This window comes from Rhinolophus ferrumequinum, chromosome 5 (genome assembly GCF_004115265.2).
Source record: "Rhinolophus ferrumequinum isolate MPI-CBG mRhiFer1 chromosome 5, mRhiFer1_v1.p, whole genome shotgun sequence".
Taxonomy (NCBI): Eukaryota; Metazoa; Chordata; class Mammalia; order Chiroptera; family Rhinolophidae; genus Rhinolophus; species Rhinolophus ferrumequinum.
The window spans coordinates 26,861,954-26,875,573 of record NC_046288.1 but is presented as its reverse complement, the minus strand read 5'-3'; the positions used below and the strand labels follow the sequence as shown (position 1 = coordinate 26,875,573).

At 34.4% G+C, this 13,620-nt stretch overlaps 1 protein-coding gene across 1 annotated transcript in view; it reads left to right on the top strand.

Annotated features, from left to right (window-relative positions):
* LOC117022644 (transmembrane protease serine 11C-like) overlaps window positions 1–13,620 on the top strand; it is a 63,302-nt gene that overhangs the window by 47,622 nt on the left and 2,060 nt on the right. The window contains exons 6-9 of the mRNA XM_033106788.1: window positions 4,201–4,239; window positions 7,942–8,113; window positions 9,306–9,565; window positions 10,620–10,762. Of these exons, the coding sequence (XP_032962679.1) occupies window positions 4,201–4,239; window positions 7,942–8,113; window positions 9,306–9,565; window positions 10,620–10,762 (614 nt within the window). The remainder of the gene's footprint in view (window positions 1–4,200; window positions 4,240–7,941; window positions 8,114–9,305; window positions 9,566–10,619; window positions 10,763–13,620) is intronic.

Sequence of the window (13,620 nt, the reverse complement as noted above, 5' to 3'; positions counted from 1 at the left end):
ACTTACAATAAGTTCCAGAGGAAAAAAGAATCATTCAGAATGAACAAGTGAATATGACCAGGTGATGGTTATTTACATCAAAAACTACTATATGCAAATTGTCAAGGGGACATGAAGATAAGACATTTTCTGAGAAGAAGGAGATAAGAAGGAAAACTTTTTGGAGAGCCTACCTCTTAAGATGGGTCTTAAAGAAAGCAATGGGCATGAACTGAAAGGAATCCACAAAGTATTCTCTGCTGGATGAAACACCAGAGGTGTGCCATCAAAATGCAGATCTTCATAAGGGGTCTCAATACCTGGGACAGCCAAGCTAGAAACTTTCCAAATTGAAAGTACTAATCCTAAATATTAACTCCCTGTCCAAAGTGTGTCCTCAGAAGGGCCCCTTAGAAACACAAGGATAGCATTTTCAAAACGATGAGAGGCTATGACTTACATAGTCCATTGCTCACTACATCAACATAGCTACCCAAATATACTCCTCAATACATGTCTTGTCCTTTGTTCATTACAGTAGTCTTTTGTACTGCTTCCAAAACTTAAAATCAACAATGGCTAACTCATAGGAGAAGCAGATAAAATACCAAATGAAAATAGTTCTGAGTTTTCGTATTTCTTAAAATCTGCACAAAGTTAGAAAAATTGGAGCGCAGTTCTACCTTAAAACCTACTACTTGCATATACAACTGGTTATTAATTAGTTTAATTAACATAAAGTTTTAATAAATTAAATCTTAATATCTTTTAAAAGTTTTTTATCTTCAGAGTCAAAATGATAAACGTATTGAAGATATATACTGTGAAAAATAAATCTACGTCACTCTGAGGAATGACAAATGATATTTAATATCTAACCACAGATACAATTTTCAGTCTAATTAGAGGCTTAAAGCAAAGCACTTACTGAGGTTAAATATGCAGCCAGGTAATGAATAAAAGCCTACCATGAATGAAGGATTCAGATTTTGTTTAACTACAAACCAGATCCACACTCTATTCTTTCGCCTTTTAATGTAGACCAGTCATATTAATGCTCCAGAGTAAGTTTTTGTTGTTATTGTTGTTGTTTTTTGGTGAAAATATTATAAATGAACTTCCATGATGGAAAATGATTTTGTCACAGTTACCTTGCCCAGTAAGTCCATATACATTTATGGCTTTAAAGTTGTCAGAAATCTACCACATGAACATTTAAAAATATCCCATAAAATACATCCCCTAAGAGAATTCAGTTGATCTCCTCTATTTTGAATGCTAGAACTCTAGGAAAACTATGTGAAAACAAGGAATAATTAACTAATTTAACATTTGGACTCATGTAAAGTAATAAATTCACCTAAGTAGAATTAAAGCCTGTAGTATATATAAAATTGATATTATAAATACATCTACTGCTACTGTAAAATTCTTCCTTATATTTTAGAGTCACACAGCTTAGTTTTCATTATTATTATGTTTCAAACTTATTTTTTCAAGGAATAAAATAATCACTGGATATCAGACTTTTAAGGAGTCCTTCTTTCCAGTGCATCCAATTGCATTTCTTGCTTCCAAACCTCAGAAAGACACCAAATATGAAAAAAATTACAGATCCAAAAGCCCATTAGAGAGCATTTAAGCACATTTTCTAATCTAAGTTCAACAGTGAGTCAATTATGCCTATTTTTCCCCAATAAAAGTAATTCCTTAATTTTGTTATCAGCTGTTCTATTCCACTGGCACTCCTCCATGCTAGTGACTTTTCTGGTGCATCCAATTTTGTACACATACATCTGCCATAGCACTTATCACATCACATTAAATTGTCTACTTAGTTGTATATCTCTTCCGCAACACTCCAAGTTCACTGAGAACAGGGTCCATGTATATTCTTCTTTGATTCCTGGACCATGGGAGAAGACCAATGCACATTTGCTGCCTGTTTTTTAAAAGAGCTTTGCCTTATTATTCCTTGATGGAATCTCCTTCTTTGCAGGGGCAGTGTTTTTTTTTTTGTTGTTTTTTTTTTTTTGTCACTTCCTTTATATGGTACTTTGTAAACAGAGTATCTTAGGTTACAGTGTTGACTCCTTGATTCAGAGGTAAATCTATAGGAGTTCCAGGCTTTGAGTGTGAGCCAGAGGACTTAAAAGGAAGGAAACACGGTGACTCAGATCAAAGGAGTGACAGTTTAAGTCATTTCCCCATTTATTGTACCTGTCTTCCATCTACCCGAGTGATAGTTATTCTATTAAGCTCTGGGATAATACAACTATTAAAAGTAAATTATAAGTCAGAAACACTTCTTTCCTTTATCAAGTCACGTATCAACAAAGAAAACCTCAAAGAAAGAGAAAAGTTCTGCAAACATAGAAGGGTTTCTAAATAATTACTAAGGTATAGAAATTAACATTTTCCAGTCAAGAGTTTATTTCCCAAGATCTTAATATGGTTTAATATATTTTACCAACCACAAAAGAGTCAATTAAACTTTAAAGGTAACATGTCAAACAAAAATTAGCCTCTGGGAGGCAGTTACGAAGGATTAGATGGAAATATGCCACCTTCCTGTTTTAGTAGGTGTGGTTCATATCTACTCATAGTCCATCTGACTGCTGAATTACTCCTGTCTTTTTGTTCAGACAAGTTGACTTTCTGGTAAAGGATTCTTTTGTCTCCCTGGTTTGTTGTGCAACCTAATGTAAGAGTATGTAATTGTAATTGGCATATGGAACTGGATACTCCCTCCTGGATGTATAAAAATCCAAGAGCATACCGGTAATAAAAATAAACCTACATTGACATTTATAGTATTTAATTTATAAAGCAACTAGTGATTCTTTTTTGAAGAGAAACTCTTAAGCAGAAATGGCTAATGGATTTACTGTTCTCTGCATCTGAAACTTGGGACATTATTATGATTCATTTGTTCACCCTCTTCTCACATACCTCCCCCATGAATTGAACAGGTTTGCAGTTTTGCAGGGACGTGGGGCCCAGAGCAGAACCGTCTGGACTAAATCTCATCCTGTAATATTCTCTAGATGCTAGGATTGAGTAGACAATGTTAAAGTCTGCCTTATTATTAAAGTAAAAAAAAAAAATTGTTATCCAAAATGAATGGGAAATGGAATGGCATGCTTAATTAACTGTTTTGAATAATCGAAACTTATCACACAAAGGGTATAAATTATTTTAAAATTTTTATTAAATTTATTGGGGTGACATTGGTTAGTAAGGTTTCAAGTGTACATTTCTATAATACGTCATCTATATATTGCATTGTGTGTTCACCACCCAAAAGGTATTAATTTTAAAAGGATTAAAGCACAGCAAAATGCACTCGACACCAAAAAATGCACTAAATATAGCAATGTATGTACTCTTTCCTAGTTATTAACATATTTGTAATGGAATATAGTTATCTGAGCATCTTAGTTTTCTGGTTCCCCAAAAAAAAACATCACCTGAGATAGAGACTTGTCTGCAATAGTTGATTTGAGAAAGAGTAAAGGACAGATAAAATGGGGAGGGAGAGCTGGCTATCACTAGGGGCAATCTAGCTCCATCCCATGGGACCTTATGAATTATATTTCAAAACTGTGTTCCTCTGTGACTGAGGGGGAAGCTTTGGTCCACCAGCTCCCATCTTACATTAGCTCCAACAGCATTAACTCCCATATTTCCCATTGTTCATCTGGGAATGTCCATTGGGGTCCTCCTGAACAGAAAGTGAGAAGTCTTAGGTGCTGACCTGAGAACAGCATCTGTGAAGTTACTCCTGAGTAAAGCAGATCCATGGAACTAGTCGCTACATTGTGCCAGGAATAAGAGATGGGCCAAAAGTATTTAAAATGGTGCGTAGAAGTCATTAAATACATTCAGTTATCAGGTGATTTAGATACAAGACCACTATTTTCCATGTATTTTAGTACTTTCCAGGACCCAGATTTCTTTTTCAAATTACTTATAATGGGAAACTTGAGTGTTTTCTTAGAAACTGAAAAATGAATGCTAAGATTTTATTATTCTCTATGCTAATCTATGAACATAGTAGAAATTACACATATATCAAGATTGAATAAATGATTATGCCTGCAGAAAAATGTGTTTCCAAAAGCAAAATAATTAATATTAATTAATATTAAAATAAGTTAATTTTAAAGTAATGTGTTCATAAATATAAATATTTCCACTTTCTTTTCACTTGACTTTCAGACATGGAAATGCCAACAGCAGAAAATCTTCTCAATACCTGTAAGTTCATTGACAAAGATTTATTTTCTAGTGAAACTTAATTCCTTGGATGGCAAAAAAGACCTCCACTTGAGAGTCAATGTGATATTCGTAAAGCTGTAATGGGAAGTCAGCTTTTAGAAACTCGTGTGAAGGTGATTATAGTTGGCATTAAAAATCACTGATATCATGGATTTAAAATGAGGAACACATTATTACATGCCATAATGGAAGCGGGTTCTACAAATAAGTGCTGATAACTAAGAACTTAGAATCTAAAACCAGCTACACATTAGTTTTGAGCCCCAGATGTGCCATTTACCACTGGATGCATTTATACAGGCTATTTAACCTCTCAAACCTTCAGTTCCAAGTTGTTGTGAAGAGAAAAGAAAGTAGCACATGTCAATGCTTACAAGAATTAAAATACTCCTCCTTTTCCAACTGCATATCTGTGTAAGGCCAGAGTTTCTTCATATACTTTGACCAAAACAACGTATTACAATTGATTGAAAGGAGAAGCAGATATAAGAGTTCAGTCATCTTTTATTAAGACAGACATTGAAGACACTTGCAAAAATGTAAAACAATGCTACTCTTTTTCCCTAAATTATATTGTTTCAAAAATATAGTTTTTTTAAATAAAAATAGTATAATTTGTGCTAAAAAAATAAAAAAAGTATACAGCTCATAATAATCACTCAATAGATGTCAGCTGTTTGAGTTTCTATTCTGCCTATGAAAACTTCAGGTATAGGAACTTACTATAGAATTCTGATCCTACAAGCCAAGCTTAGTGGGCTGAGAAGTAAGCTGCCTTACATGCAGGCAGCTTCCGTGCTGGCCAAGGCATTCTGCTTCCATTCTCCCAGTAGCTGCCCTGGGAAATGTGATCCCCAGGTTGCTAGAACCTGGAGCAGGCTGTCAGAAGAAGCACTGCTCTTATCTGGGGACTGAGACTAATTGGGATACCGTGTTTCCCTGAAAATAAGACCTAGCCAGACAATCAGCTCTAATGTGTCTTTCGGAACAAAAATTAATATAAGACCCAGTATTATATCATAGTAATTATATTTTGTCCAGCTAGGTCTTATTTTCAGGGAAACACAGTAGCTGGATTAGAGGACTCTCCCTCCAGAGCCAGGTGACAGCGACCCTGACCGCTTTGACTATCCTTCAGTAACAGCATACTTATTTCTGAAAAACCGGGGCAAAACTTAAACACAGACTGTATTAGATTATTTTTCCCTGTGATATATTCTTACTGAACAGTCCTCAAGTGACTTAATAAGACATTTTAAAGTCAATTATTCCAATTAAAACTTTAGTACTGAATGATCAAAATCCACAATTAGGAATTTGTGAGATTAGTAGAGGACAGGTAGTCAAGACAGGAATAAAAACAGTGGTAAGGCTGGAACACTAAACAACCATCCAGACCAGTATTCTGAATTTCCTATCTGAGATTTTGGCCTATCTGAGATTTTGATTGTACATAAATAAAAGAGGAGAAAAGAGAAGTAGGCAAGAAAAACCAAACAGGGTTGAAGAAAGAACAGAGTTTTGATATCTGACAGAAAGTGTGTTAAAGTGCAGTAATAAGTGATGAAGTAAAACTTAAAAGGGTAGGGAAGTTGAAAGAGCTTGGTAGATTCTCTAATGTTTTTTAAAGTATCAGCCAGAAAAATCTTCATTATATACCTTAAATCCTTGAAATTTACCTTAGGACGTCTTTTAACATAACAAAAGCTACAAGGTGCCACATAAGATTTCAAGGTACTATGCAGAGGTGGGAGCTGAAAGCTTAACAGACACAACAATCATGACTAAGTGAGAACTCAGAATGGACATTGATGCATAATTATGAATTAGATTAAAATTCTGAGTCAGAGCAGAAACAGGGAAGTTAGAATCGCCCACGGGAGGTTCTCCTAACCCACAGAGAAGCATCTTTGTTTTTATAGTCCTCTGAAGGAAGTTGAGTAAAAGCCAACTTCCTTTAGGAGTTCTCCAAACAGAAGGGAGGATAGGGAGGAACCATTATACCTTTGGGTTCTGGATTATTTGTTTTATCTTCTGCAGCGTCTATGATAAAGGAGTGGAAAGAGGAAAAGAAAGGGAGTTACATTCAGTGAGTCACAACGTGAGAGCTCTCATTAAAAATAGCTACCTCAAAGGCTCTGTGATTTTTATGAAGAGGGTGCCTTAACAACCTAAGGTTTGGGTGGCATCAAAGAGAACAGAATCAGAAGCGATATACAAACTTAAGGACTTCCGAGGGCTAGTGAAGGCCTTTTAAAAAGTCTACATATCTTCCTTTGTGCTTCTGATGCCTTTCCACACTCAGGAAAGAATATCTCAAAATATGTCTTGTCACATACAACAACAACATCTCTGAAGCAATTGACCATTTAACCTTTCCAATTAATTTAAGTGTTCTTATTCTTGCTGCAAAAACCTTTGTCTAACTCAGAATTTCTCAACTTGAATGGCATGGACATTTTGGGCCAGAAAATTCTTTGTTTCAGGGACAGTCCTACGTATTACAGAATTTTTAACAGCACCCTAGGCCTCTACACATTAGATACCAAAACCCCTGCCCCAATAACAAAAATAAAAATGTCTCCAGATATAGCCAAATATCTCCTGGAGATGGAGAGTGATGTGCAAAAATGTACTGATTAAGAGCCACTGCTTTAATCTATGCCCACTGTGTTGATCACGACAAGTTTTCTTCACTCCCTGAATGTTTAGGAACATACCTGTTACAGAAAAAGGTTTTGTAATCAAATATTAGTATCATTTTTATTTCAAGATGCTTCATGGATTAGACTATATAGACTTCATTTCTACAAACATTTGTTGAGCTTTAGGAGATGGATTCTCTGAGGTAGGTTCTGGAGATACTATTTTTTTTTAAAGTTATGGTTCCTGCCCTCTAAAAATATTTATTAATAAGGCTAATAATCTCTACTAACAGATACCATAAGCTGTTAAGGTACAAGCTCAGTGCTTTAGTTGGAATAAGATGAGATAGTCAAGAGAATCAGAGAGAGAGTGAGTCAGACAGAATAATAGTGAAGTTGTACGATTACTGCAGATTTGCTTTCGAGTCTTAATAGTCTAGCAGCTTATCTGGATTTAAATTGACACTAAAGCACAGTCGTGATTCAGAGAAGCATGTAACTTTGGGAAAGGCTGACCATCTTCATGTGTTATTCCTTTTATTCAGGTATTGTGGATTGTAACTTGAGTATGAACACATTTCTGTCTACTCCGTCTCTCATCAGTATCTCATTCACATTCACATTCGTTCACACTTTCTCAGGAATGTTTCATAGAAATCATGACTTTAAACAACTGCCCACAAAATTAAAAAGCACACATTTCCCTATGCAACTTCATAACTGGTTATACAATTACTAACTTCCAAGTTCAAATATGTAATTCTACCTACATCTTACAATAGGTCATAGCAAGACCACACAGAAACACAGGGAATGTGTGCGAGCGAGAAGGATGGGGAAGGAAGAGGTCAATCTATTTTGAATGAATTACTTGGAAAGCTCATGTCAGCAGGAAGTGAGTCCTAACTTCTCCAAGACTGTATGAGTTTTTCCTCAGTTAATAGTGACATGTATTATGGGGAATTTGTTTACCATAGCAATGCATGCATAAGCAGTATCTATATCATGATATGCTAATGAATTCTGTTTTGAGCAGGTTGTGGACAACGCACAATAACTTCCTATGGCTACAAGATAACAGGGGGCATGGATGCCAAGGAAGGGGAATGGCCCTGGCAAGCTAGCCTTCAACAGAACGGTGTCCACCGATGTGGAGCCACTCTGATTAGTAACAGCTGGCTTGTCACTGCTGCGCACTGTTTTATAAAGTAAGCTCTAGACCACATAAAGGCCTCAAAGCCACTCAAGTACCTAGAAGTCTGATACATATCTTTCAAGAATATGGCCACATAACTACACTCCCAACTGTTCAACATTGTATAATATAGCCTCAAAATTACTCAATGAATTAAGAGTTAAAAAAAAAAAACAAGTAGATTCAGGCTAACACAATGTTTGTCAAAATTGGCAATATTGACATTTTGGATCAAATAATTCTTTATTGTGGTGAGGGGAGACACTATCCTGTGCGTTAGAAGATAATAGATACCCATCAAATGACAGTCGCATTCTCCCAGGATTGACAAACAAAAATGTCTCCAGACTCTACCAAATAAATGTCTCCTAGAGGACAAAATAGGCCTCAGTTGAGAATCACTAAGCTAGATTCACTTAATTCAAATTTATAAAGAAACTATAAATCTCAGATGTAACATGGGTGTTCTATTACTTTCTCACCATTTTTACATTTGTTCTTATTTATTTATTTGTAAGTATTTGAATTCATTCTGCGTTCTCCATATGTATTATAGTCCCATTTGAAATGATTATTTCTTTAAAGGATATATTATTGCACCAAAAGTTTGCCTTTCTTTTTTACCTAAAAGTTTTATTACTCTTTTGTTTAATGGTTCATTTCATTAATTTCTATTGGTTTTATGTGGCACTTATAGGTTTCATTTTTAAACAAAAATCTATCTCAAACTTAAGAGTTTGAAAATGTTCCAGAACACTGTTTTTCAGTGCTTAATATACAAACCCTTGCTTAACAAATAATGGTAAAAGTCCGAAATATTTTCCTATTTATAGTTTCTAATGATTACAAAAGAGAACTTAGATATTTCCTTAATTTCCATAAGTTTACTCTGTCCCATATCCTTGCCCACTTTTTATTTAATCTTACTGACTTGTGTTGTCATATTTGTTTTCTAAATCTCCTTGAGTTTTTTCCTGGACAAAACAAGAATAAAATGTAGTTTCCATGGGTTGTCTTTTAAAATACTTACTGAGTTATTCAAAATCTTCCATGTTATTATTTTTATTTTTATCTTTTACATATAGCTTTACTTTTGTATGCTTACATGCACTATAGGAATTCAAACTATATCTAATTGTTTAGAAAAGCATAAGATATTAATTCCTACAACTCCAACTTTTAATAAATAAATCTGTTTTCTTTAGGGCCAATGATCCCAAAGAATGGACTGTTAGTTTTGGGCTTCTTTTAAGTGATCCTCAAACACAGCGAAGTGTCAAGAGTATTATAATTCATGAAGATTACCATTACCCTGCACATGATAATGACATTGCTGTTGTGAATCTGTCTTCACCAGTATTATATACAAACAACATTCGAAGAGCATGTCTTCCAGAAGCTACCTATACATTCCCACCCAATTCAGATGTGGTAATCACTGGATGGGGAACATTAGCGACTGATGGTGAGTTCCTAACCTTCCTCTATTACATGGTTTGAGTTTTAGGAGTTAAAAACAATACCCACAATCACAACTAAACCTGAGAAATACTTTCTCTGGATCATTTTATAGAGGCTAATGTGCAATACATTGAAAATTACTCTTAACAACATACATACAAAAACTATAATTTCACAGAGCTGTTTACCATAATTTCCCTTAAGAATAGTAATTCAGGGAATACAGAGATGTTATTACTTAAGTGATTAATTTTCTTCCATTTCATTAATTTATTTATTCATCCAATAAACATTCATATTGATTATCACCTTTGTTCCAAATACTGTCCTAGGTGGTTTGGGTATATTAATGAATATAATAAGCATATATTCCTGCCCCCATAAAGCTTACATTCTTAGCAAAGAAAGACAATAATCACAAAATATAATAAATAAGTAAATTACTCATACACAGCATGCTTGGTGCAGGTTAAGTGCCATAGAAAAATAAGGTCTACAGATGATTAGACATTTTTGATGGCATGAAATGAGTAGTCCTCTATGATAAGGCTACCTGAGCAAAGGCCACTGAAACAGGTACATCCCCATGAACCTGACATTGTAAAGATTTAGTGGCTATTTATGTTCATAAATGCATTTAAAAGCAGAAGAAACTAAACCTAAAATTAATTACAAGATTCAGAATTACTCATATAGTAATAAACAGCAAAAAATCTAAAACTGATCATGAAATATGTGTTTCTGGAATAAGCATGTTTCATTTGTTTTCTAAGGCAACCATGTAATGAATATAAAATTACAAAATAATTCAAAAGGAAAAACATCCTACCACATATGGATGGACACACTAAGTATTTCTAAATATGATCATTTATAACAATAGCTTGCTGTGTTTATAAAATTACTTCTTCGTTACTAAGAAAGGAGACAAATAAAAGCTTAACTAAAATGTGTGTTTTACATTGATTTGAAAATGGAACATAGTGTGAGATACTAATAATCTAGCCAGAGAAACAAATATTGACTTTAGCAAAAATTATATAATCTTCTTCCTACAGGAACAAATCCTAATATACTCCAAAAAGGAACAGTAAAAATTATAGATAATAATACCTGCAACAGGGAAGAGGTATATAGTGGTGTGATCAAACCTGGAATGTTGTGTGCTGGGTTTCTAGAGGGAAGAGTGGATGCCTGCCAGGTAAGTCTTCCTATTATATTTTCAAGATTTTTTTCTTGAGGCTTTTAATGTCCAATCAACCAGTTCTATTTTCTCAAAAGACTGACAATTTTTAAAGGCTTAAGTATATTTTATAGCCAAAGTAGCTAATGAAAATTATATTGCTTTCTGATTGGTCTCATTAAATACTAAAGTGCAAAACCACTCTTACTGTTATAAGAAGCTGTAGGTGGGAGTAGAGAAGAGACTCAGTTTGGAATAACAATAAAGAGATGAAGTGGAATATTGGTGACTTTAATTCAATTGCTCCTCTTTCACTGAGAGACTTTCATCTGAGTACAACACCAAATTTAATGACCATGGAGCGCTCTTAATTTAGGGTGGCCCCAATACCCTAAATATTTTATTTATTTAACAAAACATACAGCATCTCCATGTGCCAGGCACTGGTTTAAGCTCTTTACAAATATTAATTTATTCAAGTTATGAGATCTCTGTGATGTATGTTTGTACTATTATAAACCTTGTTTCTCAGATAAAGAGACTGAGACAAAGACAGCAAGTAATTTTTCTAAATTCACTCAGGTAGTACATGGCAGAACTGAGATTTAAATCCAGGAAATTGGGCTCTACAGCCTAAACTCTGAATGCTACACTAAGCAGCCTTTACTTGTGCTTCATATGCTTCAAACACCTCTGATGCTATTTATAAGCAAGCATCCTGTTGCTTACAAAAGTACTACTGTAGTTATCTAGGCAAACAAAATCAGTGATAAATCCAGGAAGACCCTTGTTGTATTTGCTCTTTCACGTAATGATTATTATTGACTACAAATTGTGTGCAAGACCATGTGCTAAGTTCAAGGAAGTAAAAAATGAATAGAGCATTACTTCTGAACTTTAGGAGCGAGAAGACATGCAAACAAGTATTTGCAATATGATTATCATCTCTAAGTACCGATTCCCATCTTCCCAACTCTCACACTAAATCTATTCTTCAAAGCTATGACAAACTTAAATCCCTGTTTCTCTCCATTTTCTCAGTCCATCACTCTCTTCTAACTTCATGAAATCTAGAACCCATGTTTAATAACTTCAACCAACCTTTTGATAGCACCCTCAATGACTTCACCATCTTCTACTTTCCCCAAAACCCATCCTAATAATCTCCAACCACAGAGCAACCTATTTATTTTATTTGCTTTTATATGCTAGCTCCTTAGCACAACTAAAAGAAATCTTGTATTCTTGTAAACTGGTCATATAATCACAGCTGGGTCTTAAACACACTGTAGAATTCTTTAATGCATCTTTCATGGTGCTATGTCAATCTTTCATTACTGTTTGAATGTATCCCACCACACCCTTATATTCCTTAACATATGACATTTCCTCCTACTAACTAGGAAAAAAATGAAAGTGATCATATGAGAAATCCTTTAATTTCTTTTCTACCTGATTTATTTATATTTGTACTTATTTTCACCTTTTAGGCTCATGATGAAAAAGTTTCTTTTACTATACAAAGCTAATCTGTTGCCTGTGTTTTCATCCACTCTTTCCATCTACACAGATATTTGAACTTTCCATTAATTTGAACTTTCTTCCATATTTTCCAAACTGTCCCACTCTAATGAACTCTTCCACATATTCTGTAAACATTATTAGGTCTCTCCCTCGACATATCCTACTCTATTTTTCTTTTCCCCCTCTTGGTCAAATCCGCAAAGAATAGTTGACCATTGTTGTTCCACATTCCCAACTTAGTTTCTGATCCACTGCTTGCCCTACCAGTCCACTGAAAGTACTCTAGTCAAGGTTACTAATGATTTTTTAATTGCCAAATCCAATACATGCAGAGTGGAAGATAGACTAAAAGCAAATGAGCTAGAGATAGTGGGATCCAATAAAATATTTTGCCTGAGAAAGGTAATGAGGGCTTCAACTAAGACACAGTAGGAGGCACAGACAATCACAGTTGAGTAAACAAGATTGTGGGATGGATTAGATGTAAGAAAGAAGGAAAAGGAGAAAAATAATGCTAACTCCCCTATTTCTCCCTGAGCAACTGGAGAGAAGCTGTATAGGAGAAAGAACAGGTTTGAGGAGGATGAAAGTTCAGTTTGGGGTGTGGTAAAGTTGAGGTGCCTGTGGAATATCCAGGCAGATATGTCTAATATACCACTGAAAATAAAAACCTTGTGTTCAGGAAAGAGTTCTGGCTGGGGATACATAGCTAAAAGTCATTGTCATTTTGGTGGTAGTTATATTTTACAAGCATAAATATAAAGCTCAGTTAAAGTGTGTAAAATAAGAAGCGTCTAAGGAATAGAACTCAGATATAAATGCTTTTAATGAGTTAACAGTAAAAGACAAGAAAGTTCAGAAAAAGAGAAAAACAAGAAAAAATTGGTGTTACAGGATTCCAGGATCAGGAAAAAATATATATATATGGTCATGGAAGAACTGACTCTGGATTTTGAACACACAATGCAATATACAGATGATATAATATAGAATTGTACACTTGAAACCTATATAATTTTACTAACCAATGTAAACCAAATAAATATAATAAAAAATTTTTAAAAGTCAAAAACAAAATGAACAAACAAAAAAAGAATAGTTAATAGTGACACATGACATAGAAAAGCCAAGTAAGATAAGTGCTGGAAAGAGCCCATCAAATTCAACAATTGTTTATTGGTAAAGTGTGGGAAGTTGCATGGGTGGAAAGAAAAGCCATTTAGAAGTAAATTGAGAGTGGGATGAGAAAATGGAAACTTCAATATAGATTACAACTTTAAATGACTTTCACTATGAAAGGAAGATAATTACCATGTTTCCCCCAATAAAAGACCTAACCGGAAAATAAGCCC